General features: G+C 28.5%; 3 protein-coding genes across 5 annotated transcripts; 2 read left to right on the forward strand and 1 right to left on the reverse strand.

Moving 5' to 3' along the window:
- Positions 1 to 565: 565 nt before the first annotated feature.
- LOC111035556 (RE1-silencing transcription factor-like) lies at positions 566 to 6,730 on the reverse strand. Of its 2 annotated transcripts, none has more exons than XM_022317218.1 (6): positions 6,355 to 6,730; positions 3,087 to 3,385; positions 2,706 to 3,010; positions 2,570 to 2,651; positions 2,018 to 2,143; positions 566 to 1,954 (listed from the first exon to the last, which is right to left on the reverse strand). In XM_022317218.1, the coding sequence occupies exons 2-6, from the start codon at positions 3,378 to 3,380 to the stop codon at positions 1,430 to 1,432; spliced, it is 1,332 nt and encodes a 443-aa protein (XP_022172910.1). In that variant the 5' UTR covers positions 3,381 to 3,385; positions 6,355 to 6,730; the 3' UTR covers positions 566 to 1,429. The 2 variants fall into 2 exon arrangements, with proteins under 2 accessions (XP_022172910.1, XP_022172911.1); XM_022317219.1 differs by lacking the exon at positions 6,355 to 6,730 and adding an exon at positions 4,844 to 5,253.
- A 235-nt stretch (positions 6,731 to 6,965) lies between these two features.
- On the forward strand, positions 6,966 to 10,043 carry LOC111035559 (protein YIF1B). The gene is made up of 7 exons (XM_022317220.1): positions 6,966 to 7,248; positions 7,312 to 7,599; positions 8,730 to 8,986; positions 9,105 to 9,217; positions 9,282 to 9,479; positions 9,582 to 9,675; positions 9,757 to 10,043. The coding sequence occupies exons 1-7, from the start codon at positions 7,221 to 7,223 to the stop codon at positions 9,931 to 9,933; spliced, it is 1,155 nt and encodes a 384-aa protein (XP_022172912.1). The 5' UTR covers positions 6,966 to 7,220; the 3' UTR covers positions 9,934 to 10,043.
- Positions 10,044 to 16,502: 6,459 nt separating this feature from the next.
- LOC111035554 (zinc finger protein-like 1) lies at positions 16,503 to 22,734 on the forward strand. Of its 2 annotated transcripts, none has more exons than XM_022317216.1 (7): positions 16,503 to 16,627; positions 16,746 to 16,962; positions 18,201 to 18,396; positions 19,273 to 19,511; positions 19,577 to 19,886; positions 20,595 to 20,883; positions 22,481 to 22,734. In XM_022317216.1, exons 2-7 carry the CDS (start codon positions 16,885 to 16,887, stop codon positions 22,701 to 22,703), a joined length of 1,335 nt encoding a protein of 444 aa, XP_022172908.1. In that variant the 5' UTR covers positions 16,503 to 16,627; positions 16,746 to 16,884; the 3' UTR covers positions 22,704 to 22,734. The 2 variants fall into 2 exon arrangements, with proteins under 2 accessions (XP_022172908.1, XP_022172907.1); XM_022317215.1 differs by lacking the exons at positions 16,503 to 16,627; positions 16,746 to 16,962 and adding exons at positions 17,005 to 17,878; positions 17,971 to 18,114.
- Positions 22,735 to 24,999: the final 2,265 nt, after the last annotated feature.

Genomic DNA, 24,999 nt, shown 5'->3' on the forward strand with positions numbered 1-24,999 from the left:
TATGACAAAGGTTCATGCATAAAGCATCTGAACTTGTCTTAAAAACTAATATGACAAATAGTACTTTTCATCATGAATACCAATGAATTCATTTGATGCTTCAATATTAAGTATGTACATCTACTAAGATTTATTAAAACTATGACAAAGATTTAGGCAAATGTAAGCCTATAAACTTGTCCTAAAACTATATGATAAATGTTCCGCAAAATACTTCACAGTATTCTAACCTAACTTACTTATTTAGAAAATATTAAACAACAATTACAAACTAAGCGATTTTAATTAATATATATATTTTTTTAAATATACTAAAAATTTAATTTTAGCACATTGTAAGCAAACGTATATACCTCTTTACAATTATTGATTAAGCTAAGATTAATTAAAACTATGACAAAAATTCAGGCACATTTAAGCCTCTGAACTTGTCTTAAAACTAATCCATTATAGATCCACAATATACTATTCAGTATACTAACCTAAAATAAAAATCTAGAAAATAATATACAATTAAGGACTACTTGATAACTAATAATTTATATTTTTTTTTGAAATGTCAGGGGTAAATATAAATTTTATTTTAGTATTTTACTGTCTGCATAATATCAAGTTTAAATTTACCACACCGAATGATTAAGCTAAGATGAATGAAAACTATGACTATGATTCATGCATAATAATATGTCTCTGAACTTTTCTCATAAAAGCAATTTAAATATTTGTACTCATAATTATTTGTATTAAATGAATCATTGTTAACTTAAACAAAAATAAATCAATAATTACTTTTAAAACTGAAAAATTTAAATTAATAATTCTGGTCACTATTATATATATTATATTCTATTATTTCTTTTACAATTAAGTTGTCATACTTATCAATTTAACAAAAACTATTAGACTATGAAAAACAATGTATGCATAGTTAGATGTCTGTAAGTCGCTTGGAAGATGATTATGATTGAAAATTGAATATTAGTCTGTAATAATAAGTTAGGTACATGGCTAAAATACATTTAAAAATCACAAATATCAAACAATGAAGTACTTTTGTGTAAGTAAAAACTAACTCGTTTATGAATTGTCTAAACAAAGTTAGAATTTTTTCAATATTATTGCAAATAAGCTAGTTTGATTTAAATCCGAAAATCAGTTAGTGTGGTAAGTAGTTCAATTAATATGAATTGTTTAATGTTGAAAAACATTGATCAAACTTTTTTATTGTGTTATAATTATACTTTATATGTTCTTAATAATTAATAAAAAAAAAAGGTTTAATTGCTATTTTTATGATAAGTAATACCACTTAAATGTAATTGATAATAAATATTAACCAAAAAACCAAGGATAAATTTTAAATTTTGAAATTGGAGCTTATAAATATAAAATTGATTAAGTACTAACTTAGAAGTAAGTTGTATACATTCTAAGCTTTACTTTGTGAATCTCCACTGTTAGTTGGGGGATTATCATTATGGATTGCAGCTAACATTGACTCTATGTCTAAGTCACCCGTTTTGTTTTCCACATTTGCGTCTTCATTGACTTCTTTTTCAACACTATCTGGAGTTTCTTGATCTGCTTCTTCCTGTTCAGGCACGGCTGTATCTTCTTCATCCTCTTCAACTTCAGCTGCTTCTTCTTGTGCCGGCTCAGATTTTTTTTTAGATTTGGCATCTTTTGGAGATGTATCCTCCTGAGAGTTTTCAGTTTCTTCACCTCCGCCTGCATTTTCCGGTTCTTCAACCTGTTCATCGACATCTGCAGATCCTTCAACGGGGACATTGTCATTCAACATCATGTCAGTGTCTACAGTGCCTTTGTTGTTATCCTGTTGATTTTCGTCTACATCCATAGGTGTTTCGGCTTGCTCATTATTATCCTGAGCCTTGGATGGTTCCGATTTTATAACTTTAGTTGCAACCGGACGAGAATCTTCAGTTTCTCTTTCCTAAAAATAAAATAAAATAAATAAGACATGAAAATTAGTTATAACATTTAATTTATCATTTACCCCATTTGAGGTTGATGGAGTTGGCTGATTATGATCTTTCTGAATGTGATCGAGGCAATTTATTCGACTATCAAAGGATTTGGAACATACTTGACATCTATAAAGTCGTTTCTTCTGTTGTGGTACCTAAATTAAATTAACTATTAATATGCTTCAAGTTATAAAAATAAAGAGTTTAAATCAAAATTGTGTTTCATAATATTAAATATATTTATAATGCTAGTAAATGAGTTGCGTGTATTATTGAAAAAATTCTTTTACAAATTAAAATTAATAAATAAAAACATTAGTAAAATACTATATATTTTTTAAATATGACCTCTTGGAACACAATAAGATATTGAAAGTTAAAATTTGTCATAGTTACAATTCTAACAGCAATATAGTTTAATGATGCGAGACACAATTCAAGTTGAGTATAGTTAACAGAGCATTAACATTTAATATTAATAAGTGTTAACAACTCAATTAAAATATGAAATGCAAAAATATTTACTATCTTATACCTAAAAATCTATATAATTAAAGAGAATATTATTTTCTTTTTCTTACTGGGGTTAATGTTTTAGCAGCTGCTTGATTAAGAATAGGTTTCTCAGGCTCCTTTTTATTCATATGAGTGCGCATGTGGAATCTAAAATGAAAGTGTAAATAATAACTTTAAAATAATATTAAATAAAGTACTTACCGAACATGTCCTAGTTCTTTCGATTGGAATGTACAAAAGCCGCACTTGTATATTTTCATTTTATTAGTGCTTTCTTGTTGTGGAGGAGGTTGTTGTTGATGATGGTGTTGTTGCTGTGATTGATGTTGTTGTGGTTGATGTTGTTGCTGCTGTTGTTGTGTTTTTAACAATTTTAAAGGAGTTTGTACTGGAGTAACAACTGCAGCAGGAGTTACAGTAGGAGAAACTCCTACTGTCAGACCACTGGGTACTTTACGTTGACCTTGTTCCAGTTGTTCCTCTGCCTTTAAGTGTCCATTGACAATCTGAGTAAAGGGTAAAGATATTTATTTATAACAACAATATTATGTAACTTGTTTCTAAGTAGGTTTTTATCCTTACCTCAACACCCTTAACAGCCTGATCAGGAGGCAATATTCCATATTTCTTTTGTATATATGACAACATTGCATTTTTAACAAGTTTCAGATCATTTTCCAACTTGTCCATATGAGTCAAAAGCGAGGTACATTTCTTGCACATGTGATCAGTGGGGGTTACAATAACTACAAATTCTTCTCCCATAAGCTCGACAATTTTTTCTGGGTATGGCACATTACTATGTGGTGTAATGCTTGAACACACCCGTGTGCGTTCACCGTACAATTTTGAATCACAAAGAAAACAGACACCCATCGTAGCTAGAAAAAAAACAAAACAATTTTATAAGTTAGGAATAACTCATAACTCATAAGTGATAACTAAATTGACTGTAGCTAATAGAATATTAAGAATACCGTTAAAAATATAATATTAGAATATACACTAGATATTTTACATTTTACTTTATGATAAATATTTAAAATGTTCAATTAAACAATCTAAATCAATCATCACAGTAAAGGATATTTATTAGGATAAAAAATTTGCTTTTCTCAAAAACTGATTGGCGCTTTAGAATTTAGAAAATTTAACAGTACAAACTTAAATGGAAATTATTAACAAATTGGATTTACTACTAATTAAAACTCAAGCATTTAAAGCAAAATACAGTTTGATACTAGGAATTTAAAAATAAAATTTAATTTATATTGTCATTACTTATTTATGAAGCACAAATTTGTATGTAGTATGAGTAACGCAATATGATTTAGGAGCCTAGCTGTAATATGTGAATTGTGAAAATATGGGGAAAAAATTTAGACAATTAAGTAGGTACATAGTTTCTTTTATTTATACAGTAATGAAACCCTTCAATAGAATTTATTGGTTTGTCTATTAGCAGGTCAAGACACCAGAGCTATTCGAGGCTACATGGTGGATTGACAGCAAAAGTATGTGATGATAGCTGGGAGACCAAAGGGATAGAATGGTGTTGGAATTAAGAATGAAACCCATTATAATGGATTTTGGTTAGTTAGTATGTTTCTATTTATAAGGAGTTTAAGATTGGTTTGTGACGTACCGGGTTACATTACTCAGGGGGTCTGAGACTAGAACAAATTACGAATGTAAAATGAATAACAACATGTAGGAGGGAGGCTAGAATATTCAAAAATTAAATAAAAATAAAAATCAGGTTATTTAATTTTGATTTCAAGTTTAAAAAATAATCAACAATATTATTAAATTTCACAGGAATTGATGTTATTAGAAGAAACTTTAAGAGAGTTCAGATTCAAACATAAAATTAATTATAAGTTAACTATACCTAGTCTAATACAATCATAAGTAATATTATTTGACATGTTCTATAACTGAAATACTACCACTGATGCACATAAGTAGAATTTGTGGATTTGACGTAATAGCCGTAATATTAATGAAAATATTTAAAGTAACAAGTATTGTAATTTTGTTATTTTTCAGTAGTAATTTAACCAACCTGAGTCCTTATGCCACTGGGTTTTCGCCCAAATTCAATTAGGAATGTCAGTACCTACAGTATACTGTACATACTAATTACTTGTTACTCGACTAATATTATACACATTCTTAAATATAGATAATTCATTTTAAAACAATTAAATAATAAGAAGACATACAATGACAGTTGATAATATGATGAACGCCTCGAACAGCACAATTATGAATGGTATACGATAGTAAATGTATACCGACAGAATGAATAAACAAAACAAAAAAAAACAAATAATTACTTGAGATAAATATCCAGAGAAAAATAAAAGTAGGCAGGCAATTTGGGCGTCGTAAATAAAATAACGATGTTCAACGCGAACCGCGGGAGACAATTCCGTCACAGCCGGGAAAAAAAAGCTAAGCACGCGCTATCGAACTGCGTGAACGAGCGGGTCACAGGGCGGCGGCCATTGCGTAGCAGACGAGTAAACGACGGTGATATGACTGCAACCACTGCTAAAAGTTAGGATGTAACCGAGCAACGACAAGACGGGGAAAACGACGGAACGCAATCACCGCATCCAGTCGCGTACGTTAAAAAACGGCTAACAAAAAAAAAAGAAGGAAACCGGAGAAAGAAAACGCAACCGGCTGGCTCGTTAGTTGTTAGTTGTTACTTTGTAGTTTGCGCCGTTTGTGGTCTTTGTAAGCAACACGTATGGGCAGATGGCGTCCGATCGTTGTTAGTATACCGCGATACCAAGCAGTTTGCCGGGTTGGTAACCTTGTATCGACCGACGACGATGTGGCGGTGGCGGTACCGGTGAACAGAGCGGTCAGCGGTGTACGCTACTCCTCCTGACTGTTTGTGCGACGAATCTTTGAGTGGCGAATAACCGGCGTCGGCCAGCCGCCAACGGCTAACGAATAACGATCGAACGCGGGACGGCGCGGCGGGTCGGATGCTCCCGAACACGAACGACAAGGCGCGCTGTTTGAATATCGAACGAACGATTCGGTGTGACGCGATCGTCAAAAAAACGAATAATTTAAAAGCGATGATTAAAACGGACGGGATAATAGTCGAGCATTACACGACAATCGGACATACCGACGCCAGTACTATAATATAAAACTCTGACAAGAGGCCGGCGCAATAATAAATGTAGTTTAAAAATGGCGTCCTACAACACCGCCCGAGATAGCTTAGACTTCCTAAGCACAAATCTTTTAGGGAGTTTGTTAATCAGTCCCAAACGAAAAATTTCACACTAATGTAGTTCGCGATGAGATTTAAGTACCGACGTCAAAATGATCGACTACGCACGACGATAGTAGAACCCCAACGTCACCAATGAGAGAATACAAAAATGGCGTCCTCAAACAGCTCAATAGCAGTCTCGACGAATACGACTAACACGAGACCAAAACACTTTTTGGGCAATACCTTTTATTAGTCAATAGTCGATCCCTTACGCCAAATTCGTCTCTAACATTTAGGGCGGTAAATAACGTTAAAAAACATTAAGAAAAGTCGACAAGTGACAACAAAGGATACCTATTTGGTTGGTTTCAAACATTTTAACCACTGTCTACTATTTAACAACGCGTATACGGTATAAATGAAATCGGCCATGGCTGCCTATTCACCAAAACTTAAAAACTAAACAAAATAAATGTATTGATTTTTCAAACAATCCAAGCTTGGTGAAAACGTGAGCAAAAACGAATTCCAACCATGGCCGGGAAAGTGTTAGTTAAATTTGACATTAATTATTGTAGATCAAAAATGAAAATGTTCAATGCTTACCTTTTCGTTCGACGTCGTGCGTGTACGTCGTACAAACCAAAAATCGTAACAAGACGACTTCCCCTGATCAAAGACCAGCTCTTCACTCAGCCGTTGACAATAAACATCCACAGCAGGACGTACGCACGCCCCACGATTAAATAATTAAAACTAACAGACTAAAATAATAAATGACAGAGAACTGAAAACAGAAAACACACAACAACAAATGACGTTCGGCGCGAGAAATGAGAGGTTGACTCGCGTAGAAGTGCGAGTGTGCCGACTGCCAAGACGCCGTGTGTAATGAACAGGGACGCGACGGGTGGGGATGAGAACGGCACGAACAGCCGCACAAGACGACAGACGACCGAAATTACCGTCACTGGCGTCACTGCTGTACTATGGGCATTATGTTAGAAACGACGCACACGAACTGAAACGAGCGAGACGAGACACTCCCATTGGCTGTCAGACATGGCTGGTAGGCATCATACCATTGTTGTAGTAAAATTTGCGGCACCAGCTTTATTGCTAATACCACTACCCTGGTTCACAAACTCAGAGTTCAACATTATCGGAGGCTACTAATTCATTATCAGTTATCACTTTATCATGTTCATACATCGTTTACGCGGCCACCGATCAAGTCTGGAACGTGTATAGTGATAGTGAATAGTGATAGCGCATTATGCCATCGCTCAATCGTGAGCCGTATTAAAATAATAAAATGTACACGATTAAACTTTACTTCATAGACGTTATACCTTAATTTTTCAGATTATTTTCATCCGTGCGGTATTTGTTTCGAATATAATTCTCGTATCGTGTTCTCTCGGCAGTTTATTCATTAACTCTCAATATTGTGAACTTCGATTGACAGTGCAATGAATTATAACGACAACACATTCAATAGTGAGTCTTAAAAAATCAGAATGCATTGTAAGTTATTTTGTTGTACGTTTTTTTCTTAAATAGCTATGCCGGGTAACAGCAGCAATAAACGTCTAACAAGACGACCTATGGAAACGCCTGGTTTAGATGTTAATAGTATGCCTCCACAACAAGTACAGTACAACTATGCCCAACCAACTATGTACTCTCAGCCATCAGAGCCCCAAACAATGCCTTCTCAACAACAATTCTATTACAATGACTTTACATCAGTTCCATCACCACCACAACATGGGTATGGCAATAGCGATTTTGGATACGTTGGATCCATGCCAACAGATAACATAAATCACCGACAACATTACACGCCAAGTAACTATTAATGATTTATATCAATAAAAATATAGTTTTAAAGTATTAAATCATGTTATGTACAAAAGTAGTTGAATAAACTGTCAATCCCAAATAAAAATATAATTAAGAATGGAGATTATTCATGTAATAAACAATTTCAATTACATATGAGCAACAGCAAAATATATGTTTACATTATAAAGAAATAATGTTTACATATAGGGTACCTGTTAATAGTAAAACAACCTTGTGTAAATAATATTTACCAACCTACCACACACTTATTTAAAAAAAAACTTAACTAATATTAATCATGTTTAACATCGGCACCATATTGTAAGTTTTTATTTTTAGCATTTCCACCTATGTCATCGTTACTAATATCTACCTATGGAGGACCATATTAATCAGGAAATAAATGTTTACTTGAAGTAATTTAGATGACTAACGATTACCACTTTTGAAACTACAGTTATTGAGTTTCAAAAATCTATTAAATATTATAAGTAGGCTTACAATTAAGGGATTATTTTTTATTTAAATTTAAAAATATGAATTTTGTGTTTTTTACCATTTTTTAATAAAGTATTATATTATTACTATGCTTCTAATAGATCCTGAAACTTAATACATTCACATTAATCATTTTTTGCTAAATTTACAAGGTCTTATTTAATAATTACAGAATTTTGATTCATTAAATAAACACAGAATAGTCAATCTTTTTTATTTTGTCAGTTTTAATGTACACCTTTTAGGTTTTTAACGATTTTTGGGTTTATGCTTCTTTGAGAAATAAATTATTAACTATTAATTTTTATACTTTTTTGGCGTGCTAGTATTACATAAAATATTTTTATGCAGTACTTGAAATATATAATAATTAATAATTATTGTTAATGTATAAATTTATTATTCTAAAACAATTATCAAAAGTCTTAAAAGTAATAATTTATTACCACTTGTATACATAACTTAATTATTTTTCTTCCCCTTTATTTTTAATTCTGTTGCTATTGGCATTCCTAGGCCCACAAACTAGAAATTTTGTGGCTATCCTTTTGTATTAGAAATACATATTAAAAAAATTGGATACTTCAAATATTTCTATCATTCAAATATTTAATGTTTATTGTTTATAATTTTAGGCCCTGGTCCAAGTCCTCAACCAACACAACCAGTAATTTTTAATCCTACAACTAATTTAGTTGATGCATTTGGAAGTAATCCTCTCTTAGCAGGAGCTACTGTACGATACGGACAGAAAATTTTGGGGCAGGTTGTTGATGAAAATGTTGGCAAATATACAAGCGGAATAAGTTCAGAAATAAAACGTTATTTTGCTGTAGACACCCGTTATGTGATCAACAAACTTGGTTTATTATTGTTTCCATTTGTCCATACAGTAAATTTAAAAAAAATACTATTATATTTATTTCAAACTAAACTGTTTTTAAATTAATATTTAAAATAAAATATCTATTTTGTATTGGATAAAGTTAACTCATTTTATTGTTTTCAAGGATTGGTCCATTATGCTAGAATCAACAGAACAATCGGATGATCGTCGAAGAGCAAGACCAAAAACAGATATCAATGCACCAGATCTTTATATTCCTACTGTAGCTTTTGTAACGTAAGACTAGCATGACTGTTTCATTAATTTGTCTTTCAAAATTAAATTATTAACTATTTTACAGATATTTACTGTTTTTGGGTCTCATACTTGGTAAACACGGGCAATTCAGCCCAGAACTTTTAAGTGTACAGGCTTCTCGTGTTCTTGCTTGGGAAGTAATAGTGGTTTTAGTGGAGATAATGGCATTATATGTTACAAATATACAAAGTTCATTACGTGCTTTTGACCTAACTGCGTATTCAGGATACAAGTATTTTGGGTAAGTAATTGTTAAAAATGTCTGAAATGTATGCTGTTCTTATATTATACTATTTATAAGAAAACTTTCTGTATCTTTGTGGTAAATGTGTTTTTTTTACAGAATTATAAGCTGTATTCCAGTTGGTTTGCTTTTTGGAGAAACTGCATTTTATCTTTCCTTACTATACATTGGAATTGCATTTATGTACTTTTTGGTAATATATATTGTATTATAATTTTTGAATGAACCCAAAATAAATTATAGATATACAATTTATAAATATTTTGATCTTTAGTTATTTTCAATGAGATGGCAGTTGAATTCAATAGCGACAGTTGCAAATGTTGGCCAACCAGTAGTAATGGTCGAGTACAAGCGTAAAAGAACATTATACTTCCTGATTTTAGCAGTGGCCATTCAGCCGATAACTACGTGGTACCTTATATCATATTTAACATTTACCATGAGATGAATATAACTGGAAGACATTTCAAGAAAATTATTTATGCCATCAAGCAATCCAACCATGCTATTAAAAACTGTATATATTATATACATATTGTCTTTTCATGTTTTAATAGTCTTTATTGGTATGATACTTTTAGGGCTACATTTTAACAATGTATCATTCTACATGTATTGTAATATGCATAGACAATTCATTATTTTATATGTTTAATAGTGTAATTGATTTAATTTTGGGCTTTTTAAATTAAGAATGTAATACATACATATAAATTGTTATTTTTTAATAAAAAAAATACCGCATAAGCAATCAATAGAATTTGTATAATGATTTTAATTATTGTATTGCTAAAATCAATCTCAAAATTATTCTTTTTTTGTACAGCAACAAAAAAACATATAATACCTGTATGAAGATAATATTTATAATATATATTTTATGTAATAGCACTTATCAATTTTTAGTTGGAACTACTAATAATTTAATTTAAATGGAGCCCTAATATAAATTTTTATTTTTAAAGTTACTAGCTTATTATTTCATTAAATTTTCTACATTGTTTTATTATAATATCTTTTGTTTTTTTTAAATTTGTATGTTTTGCATACATTATGATAATTATTAAAAATTTTGAATTAAAATATATTCTTCTAACTTGTAAAATATGTTATATATATTATTATTTTTTTTTTTGCCATCAGTATTTGTATAATTCTTTAAATTATACAATCAGTGTCCTAACTTATAAATTACTTCAAACTAATTAATTTCAACTTAGAATATTATATATATACAATATTTTGTGAATGAAAGGAAGTTGAAGTTTTATTCTCCATGTTTTTGTCAGCCATGGAACAATAATACTAATTTGGTGTTGTTGAGAAAATAATCGCATATATATATATATATGTATATATTAATATACTTTTATTTGTTTATAATTTTTACAATGTACTTGGTAAAACATAAATGTTTATGATGTACAAATCATAATGAATAAAACTTCAAATTGATATCTACGGTCAAATTTTAAACTATATCAAAACTGAATTGAATTAACAATAATGTATAATTAGAAATTGTCATCAACATTTAAAATAAATTCTTAGTTCGATGTTAAACATTTTTAATTTCCACTAAATGTATATATTATATATTTTATATTATTGTGTATTACAATTCACAATACCATCATTTCATGGGTATGTAGCTAATTCAAATTGAAGATTTTTTTACAAAAATATTTGCTTTGTTATTTTGTTAACATAGCTTTTTAAAACCATACTATGGTGCGAAATCCTGGATTTAAAAGCAAAATATTTTTTAATGGAATTTTTATTTCAAATAATACAACCAAAACATAAATTTATTTTTAATTTTTGACAGTCTCTCGCCAGTATGCATTTTTCCTAAAAAAGTCTAATAATAATTTTATAATAAAATGTTATACTTAAAGGTCTAACATTTGGAACAAATAAAACTAATTCAAAATAATAAATATAGTTCGATAAAATAAAAAAATAAAAATAAAATTATTTTTGATTTTATTTTTAAAATTCATACTTTAGGTATATTTTTTATTTTGCTTATAAATGCATATTTGGTGGCTTTTTATGGCTACAAGTAATTAATAATAATTAAGTAAAAATCAACAAAATATTTTTATATTTTTGAATTGAAGTATGATAATAATAACAATTTTCTATTTAACATCCTTCTCTAAATTATCAAGGATATGTGGACAGGTTGTTTATCTCTACTATTATCCAATTAATGCTGATCCTCATTCTTTACTACTATAATATTATCAATTCTTCAAGTTTTACTTTATACTAATCATACATAAATATTGTATAGCACTTAAAAGAACAATTATGATTATTTTGATTGTAGCATAAACAGTTGTCTTGAAGTGATATTTGTCTTTACTAAAGTAACTTGACATTAAGATAATACATTAAAATAAAAGTTATTTTTATGTAAAAACTATTTATTTCAAAAGAGTGAAAGAATGTTATAAGATGTGTAAATGACTCAGGACAAATGGGGCATAGAATTTAAATCTTAAGTTGATTTTATGAAAAAATGAAATACAATAATTGTGTCGGTTTGTTTTTATAAAACTACACAATTAGTACACCAGTATATAAAAAAACAATTTGAGGCTAAAATAAACATATCAAATGTTAATATTTATTAAATAGGAATAAATAATATTAAGGGGTACAATATATTTATTGTAGTTTTTTATAAATAAATTATTATAACCTTAAAATTATCAGCATTAAATATTGTATTTGGTAGTGACATTAAATTATATTAAACTGGCTGTATAATAAGCCATGTATGCAATAATTGCCGATACACTAGGTCAAGGGTCGGGAACTTGCATCTCTTTAATATGCAACCTGTGGCTCTTTGGAAAATTCATCAATGTATAGAGATCCATAAAATATAAATTATATAATTATACCTGTGTTATTATAGTGATTAATGATAATATTTCGGAATTTCTTAATAACGATTTTCAGGTAAAATTAAACAATATTTAGTACCTAGTCATTAGGTGCTACATATATAAGAAATAGCCATTAAGAAACTCAAATAGAAAATTTGATTTATTTAAAATGGGAAATAGTCAATACACAGCATGATTCTTCTATACTAGCTCTTAGTATAAGGTAGACATTCGGTCAAAGTATCTAAATTTAAAATGTAGAAAAAATATTTTATTTTCTGATGAAATTAATTCATATATTAAATTTTAAAACTAGCTCGAAAAATTAATTCAACCTATAGGAAGGTTATACACTTATACCTTATACCTATACTTGTATTAGGTAGGTACTAAATAGTAAAGACTAATGTTTAATAGTAAAATAAATTACTTTAACAGCAATATTATCACAAAGTATACTTCACAAACATGAAACATTAGTTGTTAAACTTTTTTTCTTTATTAAACAAAGTTTTTTATTTACAATCTGTAATTACTAGGGTTATGATGTATATGAGTTTTTCACATTTTTATTTTAGTTGTGCACAAGGAGACCACATTATAAATTCATTCCTGAGACACAGATTCACTAAATTTTAATTTGCTTAGTTTTACATATTTAAAGGTTTTGAAGTACCTGTGCATATTTAAAATATAAATGTATGTCTTGCATATTTATTTTGCGTATTTTGATAAAAACTGAAAAAAACACAAAACAAAATATGAAAAAATGTATAATTCATAAGTAATAATATTTTTGTCTCGTCGATTGTTTCACGGGCCGGTTATTTCATAAGTGGGTGTTAATAAACCAATTAATAGTCTATACTGTCTATAGATTCTCTAATACATTGGCCAGTTATAATTGTGAAGAAGTTTATACTCTATCGTTTTGAAGACCAAGAATCATGATTGTGTCACAATGTCGTTACTCGTTAGTTCCTACTACCTACCTACTGCCCCCATGACTTGGACGTCTCTAAAATTAATATTGTATAATAGTTTAAAAATAATTTTAACAAATTTTACGTAATTTTAAACATTATATTTTAGATGCCGAACAGAGCAAAAAATTGATGTGTGTTTTTTATTTTTTGTGTCTATCATCACGGTTTAAGGCAGTAAAAGTACTTCGATTTTCTTCAACAGCAATCTTTCTATTAGGAAAGTGAATCTAGTTAGTGTATTTGGGAGGACAACATTTAAAATTCCCAATAGTTTTCAAAAGTGACAGGGGAAAAACAAATAACAAATTAAGGAAAAACGGGAATTTGTATGCAAAACCAGCAATCGAAAAAATCGATTTTGGTTTTTAGTGTAACTCCATAAAATATGACCATAGAAAGGTACCTACGTAAAATGTTCATCAAATGTTTTTGTTAGCATTTTCAATACACCATGTATTTTTCAAAATGTTTTGAAACTATTTTTAAACTTGAAAAATGTTAAACTATTTATAGGCACAAGTAATTTTCGGTTATTATTTGTTTTTTTTTTAAATTACTGTCGAAAAAAAAATTTTCGCCTTGTCACAGAACTTGAAAATGTAATACAAGAATCTTGATATATTGTTACAATACCTAGCAGTTGAAAAATATTAAAAATAATATATAAGCATAGTTTTTTTTTGTAGTCATTTAAAGTTGAAAATTTCACAATATTTATTAAATTTAAAATAAAAAAATAAAAAATGATTTTGTACGTTAAAATGTATAAAATCCTAAGGTAAGCATTTTTTTCCGTAGGTAACTAAAAAACTTAAAAATAGCTTTCTTATTGTTATTTTGAGTTAAAATTTAGGCGAAATTACACATTAACACAAAGAATAACGATTTTAGTCATTTTGTTGTAATTCGATTCCAAAACAGCACAATTTTACATAAGTATAAAATATAAATAATATTTCTCCAGCATCAATGATAATTTAAGAATAATATTAATTCAACTTACCGGCTACCGTACTAATAATAAATAATAACAGTATAAAATATCCTAGACTAACATACCGTTTCCGCTCAGAATCGTTTTTTGTATACAACGATAAGTATATCATTGAATTTAAATTTAATACCATCCATTTCAGCGACCTTTTAGATACCTAAAGTACAGCAGAGGAACTTCCACCTACCCTTTTCTTGCATATTTGCATGAATTTTCAAAGATTTTAAGGTCATAAACATTTAAACCCTAGCAATAACGTAGTTATACAACAAGTAAATTGGAGGAAGATTTTTGACGTGAAAGGGAAATCGAGTTCAAATAATATAATACTATAATGATATCGTACTGTTATATTGTCATTTTAATTTTTTCATCTTAGCTTTCGACAAAAATTAAATGATCAACTTAGGGGCTTATTGGGGAGAGATTTCAAAAGGGAGAATACAAAAGTACCAGCCTACTTACTAGTTACTATAACTTACCAAATATTATTTTTGCCTTTGGATACTTGGACCTAGATGTATAGAATATACATACCTAATATTGACAATGTGTATAGTTTGTATTTGATTCAAAATCATTAGTTTATTTGCTGAAAATTAAAAAAGTGTACCTATCTGTCCTACCTATCTAGTTTAGTGACATTTTTTTTTGAACTATCTATTGAAATTCAAATTTTGAGGACATTGATGTTCGAACGTACCCATATAATATGTACCTACTTATCGGTTTATCCTATATTCCTATACCCACTTTTATTTTGTTCTTTTGTTATTCAAAAATATTGATCATAGACCATAGCAATTTGAAACATCCCACTATCACTTTAAAATTTAAATTTTAACTATCATTTTTTATACGCAATCCAATTTTAAAAGTATGTAGGCTAAACTTAACCTATTTAAACTTTAAAGACATTTAAAATTTTTGATTTTGTTATAGTTTTTTAAGCATTGATGAAAATGCTTAAGTTTTAGACTTTTAAATTGAATACAAAAATTAAACATAAGTTGCTCTTATAGCAGTTTAAAAATATAAAAAATTACACATTCATTTTTTTTTTTATAAGCATTTAAAGTACAAAATTGTCGACCAAAATCGTTGAGATTACGAAAATGCATAAACTGCAGTTTATATTGTAGACTGGACTACTGGAGGGCATTTCAAAGGAAAAAAACCCAGACAGCTGACAGTTACATTATATTTATTATACTTTTGGTTGGATTTTTATCGCTCTGGACTTCTGGTATAAATAAACTCGTCTTTTGCTTTATCAAATTCAATTAAAATTTAAATCAAAATTCAAAATTTTAACATCAAAATCGTTTCTGACGTCGCCGTCACTCGTTGGCATTATAATCTATTTTTACTCTCATTCGTCTATTATAGGTATTCCAATTATTATATTAAAAACCCACAAGCCGCCACTATAGACGGGACTTGTATTTTTAATTTGAAAAATAAAACTATAGGCTTAATCAAATGCAACGAAAAGCCCAAAAATGGAAGGCTGCCAGCTGCTTCCGCCGTCGCTGGCACTAGTATATTCTATATAATATCTTGAAAATTGTTATTTTAGGAAAACGATATTAAATAAATAATATATAATTATATAAATAATTGGATCTCGAGTATAATTGACAACTGCCCTTATATAACGATAATGATTATTACCTAATGGTTGTATAAAGCAACATTTTAATCCGTGTTTCTTATATTATTATACATATTAATTATACCCACATTATGATAACTGATGACTGATGAGTATTCCAGGGGAGATTGTAAACTCGCGCCGGTTGTCATTTGCGCATCGCTATTGTTAATTTAGACCTTTTTGTAAGACATTTGCGCATCGTTCGATTTTTGGGTTATATATCATTTGCGCATCAGCCGTTTAAAAGGTCTTACATCATTTGCGCATCAATATTATTTAACAATAGAATTTTAAAAAAGGTGTACACCCAAAAGTGCTAGTTGTTTTCTAACTTTGATCTTGAAATTCATTCATCAACTTTCAAATATTGTACAGATATTTCTGTTTTAAAATATGTTTGACGACGCATATGGTAGAGAGAAATGGAGAGATTTTGTGATAGCAGCGATGGCACTTAATGGGCCGATAAGCTGAGAATATTGAGATAATATTGTGTAGGATTATCATTATAGTTAGCAATAACATAACTAAGATAAAAAAATTGTTATGCCTCAATAAAAATTGATGAACATTGAAGATTTATTCAATTTATTTTAATTATATGGGTTTGTTTATTACATATGATTTATGAAAATCATTACATTTTCAATGAAAAACTATTTTTTATACAATTCTATTGTTCAGCATGTTGATGCGCATTTGATGTATAATAATTTGGTGCAGGTAAAACGGACAATGCTCAAACGATAATTAGCGCTGATGCGCAAATGATGTACGATATTTTGGCACAGGTAAACAGACGATGCGCAAATGATGTACGGCCGTAAACTCGGCCCGAGGAAAAAACATTTTCAAAAGGTCGATGGTAAAGGTAAACTCGGCCCAGGTTTTTTTCAGGTCAATATTATTTAGATGTAAACTCGGCCCGGGTTTTTTTCAGGTAAAAATTATTTAGATGTAAAAACCATGATTTTTCTTATAATATTTTTGAGAAACATTTAGAATTACCCAGAGGACACTACGAGGAGGCGGTTCTCATTATCCTCCAAAAATTATTTTCATAAATATTAGAGCATAGCGTAATATCTGTCATCCGAATAATATCTGCCTATTGTTTTTACTCATTATCTATTATAATTGTCAATCAACAATCGTCAGTTTAAGGAAAACAATTAAATATATATTAAAATTGTAGGTACTAGGAAGTCTTGAGAATTGTTATACAATGTGGACTAGAAATTACAGTTACCGACACTCTAGTGCCCCCAACTCTGACCCCCCCCCCTTGGATCGCCCCTGAACAACACAGCGGTATCCAGTATCCACTGCCCGTCTGCCCACCATTTTTAAATTACAATTTTTTTAATTAGAATAATTTGTAATCTTGGATATTTAATCCCACTTACACTAATTATTATGGATTACTTTTTACTGTGCTAGAACTTTCTGACCGATTCACCAATTGACGATTAGTGATAATTTAGTATCTAAGTGCCTATTGATTACGTAACGTGAAATATTTATCATATTATTATTTTTTCCGTGTTATCGGTTTGGATTTCAGCAAAAAATTGACGTGTTCTTATCATTTACGTTATCGAGACATCGAGCTGAATCCCGAGAAAATTGAGTACTGACTACACTGTACAGAAGTATAAACGCCTTAAACAGTAATCATTACATTTACAATTTACATTCTTAACTATAGAATGTACTATGACTACCTCGTAAAAATATTTAATTCAAAATAAATTCGAATAAATTATTATTTATTTACGTTTAATTTTTATATTTGATTTCGTTTTGACTCAACCTCTCAATTACACCTATCATTGTTATTATGTTATTATAAATAGGTACGTACAAGTCGCTCCATTCGTTAAATAATTCACTGTTTATGTTTTTCCGTAAAATGTTATGTGTACTTAAGTGAAGTTTTCAAATTTAGTATTACCATTCAACCACACCCATAGCAGTATTATCTTTAGAAATGGGTCTTTGTAAATGTCCAAAACGCAAAACTACGAGTCATTTTTGTTTTCATCATTGTGTCAATGTCTGTGAGCATTGCATCGTTAACAATCATACAACAGTAATAAATCATATCAAATACAATTATTTATTTTTTATTTTTTTTGTTTTTTTATTACATAATTTTTAATAACAACCATGCTTTAGTGTACTGTTAAATCATATACCACCTGGTTGAAAGAAGCAAGTGGTAGCATATCATCGTCATCGGTTACAGCAGCTGCACTATGTGCTGTTTGTCAAAAGCAATTCGTTTTATCATCAAAAGAAGTTGACAATTCAACAGTCCATTTTAATGGCGCTAGAAGTAATACAAAAATTCCAATACGGCTTTTATGCTATCGTAAGTAAACAATACAAATATTAGAGGTCTATAAATTTTGAAGTCATAAATTGTGTATAGGTATCATAAAATAAATTTCAATGCATTATTGAATTCTAAGAATAAGTGCGTATTTAATTTATGTACCTGTTTAATTAGATATATGTAAATGGATGTGCAAAGTAATCTTTTTGAATGACACATGCATTGAATTTTATTTTTGAATTAAAGCTACAATAAAACCTGATTAATCCAGATAGTCATTTAATAATACTTATTATTTGCATTATCAAAAAAATATTCTCAACATTTAGCAGTTTCTTCAAACCAGAATGAGTATCAAGCTTGGTAAAATAAAAGTGTGCTTTGATTACCATGTTCTAATTCTGTGCTATACTAGTTGAACCACCTATTTGAGATACGGCGTAAGTCCATAAAAGGTAGTTCTGAGAAAACAAGAAAAAAACTGTTTGTAGGCTGCCAATGATAACTGAGTAAATATTTTTTTTTCACAAATGTTCACACATGATCCGTCTATCATTTGAAAATACATTCCACTCAATATCTCAATTTGTGATATTTTGTGACTTACATCGTTTCTAAAATAGGTTGTTCAGTTATTTGTATACTGTATTTCATTATGCGTTTTATACTAAAGAGTTTCTGTATTTCTTAAATTTAAAACAAATTATTTTCACCAACAAAGTCTATAAATATTAAGCTTGAGTCATTTCATAAGTTATTTTCTTTAATCAGAACTTTCATAAATTCGGAAAATCTAGACCCCCAATTAGTCTGGATCAATGAGGTTCTACTATAACTATATTGACAATTTTGATACATATAAGACTTGTTCATTATTGACCAACAGTTATTTTATGAACTGATAATTAACAGATGTAGTGCATACACGGTGTTTATCATCTTATGTTAAAAAGCAATTTAAAGAAGGAAACATTTTAAAATGTCCATCATGTGATCGACAATTGTGGACACAGCAACACGGCCAATCACAAGTTTCTGATGACAACTCAGGAGTTGAATCCAATGATTTAACACCTGTTGCATCACTGTTGTACAAACATTTATTGGATAATGGCAGTTGGTGGGGCCAGGCATTGATTACAAATAGAAATGTATGTAATAAATAAGAAAGTAACATTTATGTGTACATTTTATAAAAAAAATTATCTTTTTTAAGGGGAATGATATTGAGAAATATTTAATTGAAGATGAACTTCATGAACTTGAAGAAGAGTCAGATGAAGAAATACAACAATTTGAAAACCTATCAACATTAAAAGATAATACATCTCAAATAAATATTAGTGGAAACAATATATCTCCAATCACACTAGCTGAAAAAATGCATTTACCTGATAGTAATATTGGTTATTACAATAATTATGAATTAGCACAAACAATACCGGATGTAACAACTATCAACTACCGCAATAATACAAATCAAATGTATCAGCCAATCCATCATCGACACTTCAATAATAACTATGGTAAATAATAAAGATTAATAGTAAAATAAATATGATATAAGATAATAAAATGGAAAACAGAAATTTTGAAGCTTATGATATGTATGTTCTAAATTGTATATTAAGAGGACGCCATATCTGCGTGCTTTGTTCCAGTCTTACAAATGCATAACATAGCAAATTGTACATTCTGAATAATCCATTAACTCTGTTATGTTTAATCTTAGAATGAATTGACCTGTTATCAAATTTAAAAGTAAGAATATCTAGTTGATGAAATCGGTTTGTTTTTATATTTTAATTTTAAAGCAAGTTGTGAGCATCTTTAAATAGTAAATTGTTGATACATTTTAAAATGATCATATTTCAATTTAAAATTGAAATAATATAAAAACAAACCTATGTCATCTAGTGTGAAAAATGTTAGTTTATGCTATAGGTAATCCTAATTATAAAATATTAAACAAGATACACAAGTTAAACATAATAATGGGGCTTAGCATTTATCAATAAGTAAAATAAATTCAATTTTTACACAACTAGACTGTCTAGACTTCATACTTTTGTAGTTAGACTAGCTTGACTGTTAGCTCGTATTATGCAAATCTTTCATTTAATATGACTTTTGTTTAAATACGGCTAATACAAAATTATTTGTTATTATGATTGTAATTTTAAAAGGTATTTAAAAATGTTCATATTGAAAAATTAGTTATTAATTTTTTTTAGGTCAAGATTCTTCATTAACATTTCAACAGCTGCAGCATCAACAACAACAACAACAACATCAACAACAACAACAGCAACAGTGTTCATCTGTTAATATGACAACAATTGCACAGAATTCAGATTTGAATAATAGACATGTGATAACATCCACTACTCCATTACTGTTAAATAATGAAAATCATTTAAATCATGATGAACAACAAGATCCTAGTGGCAAATACAGACCTAAAAAGTTTAATAATCAATCTTGGTCTTTATGTTACCAACGACTAATGCAATATTTTCGTGGGTAAGGACAATTTCCTAGCAGTAGTCAGTGCAAATTTTTAGATTTTAATTTTATACCATTTTTTTAACCAATTTTTATATAATGTTATAATAAAATGAATTGTTTTAATCATGATTATCTGCTCAGGTTGGGAATCTAAGTGTTATTGGTTGTAATTAAATCAAACAAGCGATGTATTAAAAAACTAAACCGTTAGTACTCCTTGTGCCATGCGCCCATGTCACACATCCATTGCAACTTAACAACATTAATTTATATACTTTAATAATTGAGATATAAGAGTTTTGTTTAGATAATTTAGTACTCAGAAACAATTGTTTCCTGTCAAGATCATCAAATTTAACTATTAATATCTAAAAATGTTTACTGGAAAAGTTTATCAAGTATAAATATCTAGTATACATGCTAAATAAAAAGGAACAGTGAACAAATGTAATGTATTTTATTTTTCAAAAATAATATTTTTAGTATAAATCATTTTTAATAAATTGAAAAAAAAATATTATCTTTACAATTAAATAAAATTATCATATTTACAAAATATAAAATAACATAATACATTTTAATCAAAATTAATCAAAATTAACTAAAATGAATAAATAACTTTTCTTCTTAATTAAGAATGTCGATTCACTGCTAAATGAGATTAGTTCTGGAGTAAAATGTTTCTCACATACATGTAAATTGCCATTAACAATACAATTGAGTCTAAGTATAGCATTTGACAACTTATACTTAATTCAGAATCACAGCATTCTCGTGGTTCACTTTTTATCTGAAAAAACCCAACATGATTGCACACTTTTTACCTTTTATATTTGAGCAAACACAACAATGATTGCCCTAAATAAATATTTTATATTGTTAGATTTAAAGAAATAACATTTATCATTTAATATCTTAAATGGTTTACTTACACTACTAAAACTTAGTTTAGAGTATACGCAAAAAACAAATAACAAATTATAAATAAATACTTAAATCACGAAATTAAAACATTTTCCTGACATTAATAATAACATAATGTGTTTACTCAAAAATAAATAATTATAATACATCTCAATTTTGTGCCTCAAAAGGAATAATATGCCAATACTCATCTACAAAATTAAAAGAATAAGGTTTACTCATAACGATGCTGATAATAATAATAATAATAATAATAATTTAATGGGCATACCTAGCAGGAAATATTGATTATGTCAAACAAATAACAAATTATTACACAAACTAATGTTTATAAAATTTCAAAAAATTTCTGCCATAAACTATTCACTGGCCGTAGCAATTGTGTATAGGTACATAATGTACCTTACTGTAAGCAGGTTTCAAAGTCCTACCAGACTGTGTCCTGTGAGGCTAGCAATGGAAGTACACCCCAACTCCTAACCTGTATAGATAATCTAGTCTTAATTAATGTTATATAAGTGCATGACAGTAATACTTAAGACAGTTTCAGTATATCAGAAAAATGGATTATCTTAAGCTAAAAAATTCACTATAATTGTAACTTATTTACAATTAACAATAATACATGGAACATTTTAGCTTGTGTATTATAAGTTATTAAAATAATGTTGTATTTTTTTCTTTTCAGTACAAACAATAAAGCAGAAGATAATAGTACTACAAGAATTGCCACAATAATAATTTTTGGTTTATTAATCATTGTGGTGTTGTTAGTAGCTATTACTAGTTATACACGTTCCAATAATGAACCATTTGATAATAACAGCATAGATTATGCTGGAGATGAAATTGAAAATAATGGCGGTGGTGCAGCAACAAATTTAAAAAGTTTCAATGTTAACAACTTGTAGCACTAAATGTAATTTTAGTGATATTACCAAGCATTTTTATGTATTGTTTCTGATTTGTTGAAACTCAAACTTCTTTTGTTCATGTGGCAAATTATTTAAAATCATGTTAATCATCATACTTTATTGTGAGATTCTCACTCAGTTATTTTATCAGTCACAAAAATATTACATTCAAATTGTTTCTGAAAAAGTGATATTATTTCACACAAAACCTAGAATTTGAATCAAAGTTTATTTTTATAATATTTTTATTTTATTTTTAAAACTGAAATTAAAAACTTTAACTATTTTCTCTTTAATAAAAACATTTATTTGACAAATAAACATTAATTAGCTGGGAGTAATTTTAAAATTTTTTTTTTTTAAATACCTATCTTATAGATCAGTGTTGCAATGTTATAATTTTTAAGTATGCATTTTTTCTTTAAAATACGTATTTAAACAGTTTTAAAAAGACTTAATATAAAACCTAAATCTCTTCAAACTTTTTTTTTGTGATGTATATCTTAATTATAAAAGTTATAGCTGTTCATAGTCATATTTGTTTATGTATTACATTTATATGCGATTATGTGCAATTTGCTATTATTATTGAAATAAAGATGGAATTTTTTAATTCCTTACTAAAATCTATCTAATTAACTAAATGATCCTGTGCACTTGGGTTGCCCGTTAAAAATGCCAACTCTATATGAGATTCACTTGTGATAATGTGAGCAATTAATTACCAGGTAGGTGATCCCACTATATGCATACTCTATGTGAATAATATGTTTTATTTTTTCTCTGGACCCACAATATTAGTGTCCCATTATTATTATTTTTCTTATTACCAACAGCAACCATTTATGCACCAACATTTCCACCAAAAATCTCAAAATCCTTTTCTGAGCACCTCTTGGGGTTGTACCTTTCCCTTTTTAAATTAGCTTATCTTCTTCCCAGAGGTCTATCAAACTATACCAAATTTAATCACAATCGGATGAATGGTTAAGGAATTCATAAAGGACAGTCAAACAGACATTCATTTATATAATTTATATATATAGATATGTATGAGTTTTATTTGGTAAATAGGACATACGGTTGTGACTTAATGGACACCAAATTTCAGAGGTGAATTTATAAAAAATTGTATTTGTTATTAAGAAAAAAAATTATTTCTAGGAAGTACCTATTGTTTTTTCTAGTTAATAAGCTTATAATATTTGTATGTTATTTTTCAAGAGTGATATCGTCCAAATGTACTGAATGGCGAGTGAAGTTGACCAAGAACAAAATGCTCTCTGTGTTGTAGTTACACAAAGCGTTTTTAAAATATAACTCGATTACAAATCTCCATTGTTCACCGGATCATGGCATGGTGACAACTGAAAAACCTTATTAGTTATTAATTACCCAACCTAATAATATTACAACTCTAATCAAATCAGTCTGATTACTCATCAATAATTATTTGAAATGTGTGAGTAAATTACGACACAATCTGTAGAAACTACTAAAATTAATAAATTTGGAATTTACATGGTCTACAGTATACCAACATTTGTCCATTTTCTCAGGAAATCAAAATGAGTAAATTTAAATATATTTTTGATTATTTAAAAACATTATATGTATAAATTAAAATATATCTGAAACATTAATTTGGTTATTATGTAAATTCAGTAGATTTATTTCTAACTACAGTTGATTGTGACAACAAACAGTTTTATTTTCATATTTTAAATCAGTATATTTTTTTTAGTATTTTGATAGAAACATAAAAACTAATAATAAATGTATTACATTGGTGAACGTATCAACAACACGATGTAGGTAGATAAATTATTTAATCTTGATAATATAACAATAAATTATAATTTATAACAACGGATCATTGTAATACTATACAGATACGATTATTTGAATATACAATATCAACTAATATAATATGTTTTTTAATAATAATTTTTATTATGTACCTATTCTATTTCATATATACCATATATATAGCCATATAGGTACACGATAAATAGCCATCAACATTAATATTCATAATAGGTATAGGCCTATTATAATGGGCGTATCATAATATAATATGACATAATCATATACGTAGAACGTAGATATCTTATAATTAGTTATACTACAGTGTACACTCTTAGATTACCTACTGAATATATACTTATGTAAGCAATAAATAAATAATATTAAAAATTAAAGTAATACAATCATATTGACATATCACGTGAATATACGGTTTAATTTTTCGATATTTTGATTGTCGACCACTTGTCGATTCGAACTCGTTAAG

The sequence above is a fragment of the Myzus persicae genome, unplaced genomic scaffold (assembly GCF_001856785.1).
Source record: "Myzus persicae strain clone G006 unplaced genomic scaffold, MPER_G0061.0, whole genome shotgun sequence".
Taxonomy (NCBI): Eukaryota; Metazoa; Arthropoda; class Insecta; order Hemiptera; family Aphididae; genus Myzus; species Myzus persicae.

Bases quoted from the DNA above. Each gene is read 5' to 3' on its own strand.
- LOC111035554 (XM_022317215.1), top strand. From the start codon at position 18,013: ATGGGTCTTTGTAAATGTCCAAAACGCAAAACTACGAGTCATTTTTGT. The intron at 18,115-18,200 runs GTAATAAATCAT...ACCATGCTTTAG, and splicing joins TCGTTAACAATCATACAACA to TGTACTGTTAAATCATATAC. The intron at 19,887-20,594 runs GTAAATAATAAA...AATTTTTTTTAG, and splicing joins ACACTTCAATAATAACTATG to GTCAAGATTCTTCATTAACA.
- LOC111035559 (XM_022317220.1), top strand. From the start codon at position 7,221: ATGAATTATAACGACAACACATTCAATA. The intron at 7,249-7,311 runs GTGAGTCTTAAA...TTTCTTAAATAG, and splicing joins TAACGACAACACATTCAATA to CTATGCCGGGTAACAGCAGC. The intron at 8,987-9,104 runs GTAAATTTAAAA...ATTGTTTTCAAG, and splicing joins TGTTTCCATTTGTCCATACA to GATTGGTCCATTATGCTAGA.
- LOC111035556 (XM_022317218.1), bottom strand. From the start codon at position 3,380: ATGGGTGTCTGTTTTCTTTGTGATTCAAAATTGTACGGTGAACGCACA. The intron at 2,652-2,705 runs GTAAGTACTTTA...CTTTCATTTTAG, and splicing joins AAAGAACTAGGACATGTTCG to ATTCCACATGCGCACTCATA. The intron at 2,144-2,569 runs GTAAGAAAAAGA...AATTTAATTTAG, and splicing joins CTGCTAAAACATTAACCCCA to GTACCACAACAGAAGAAACG.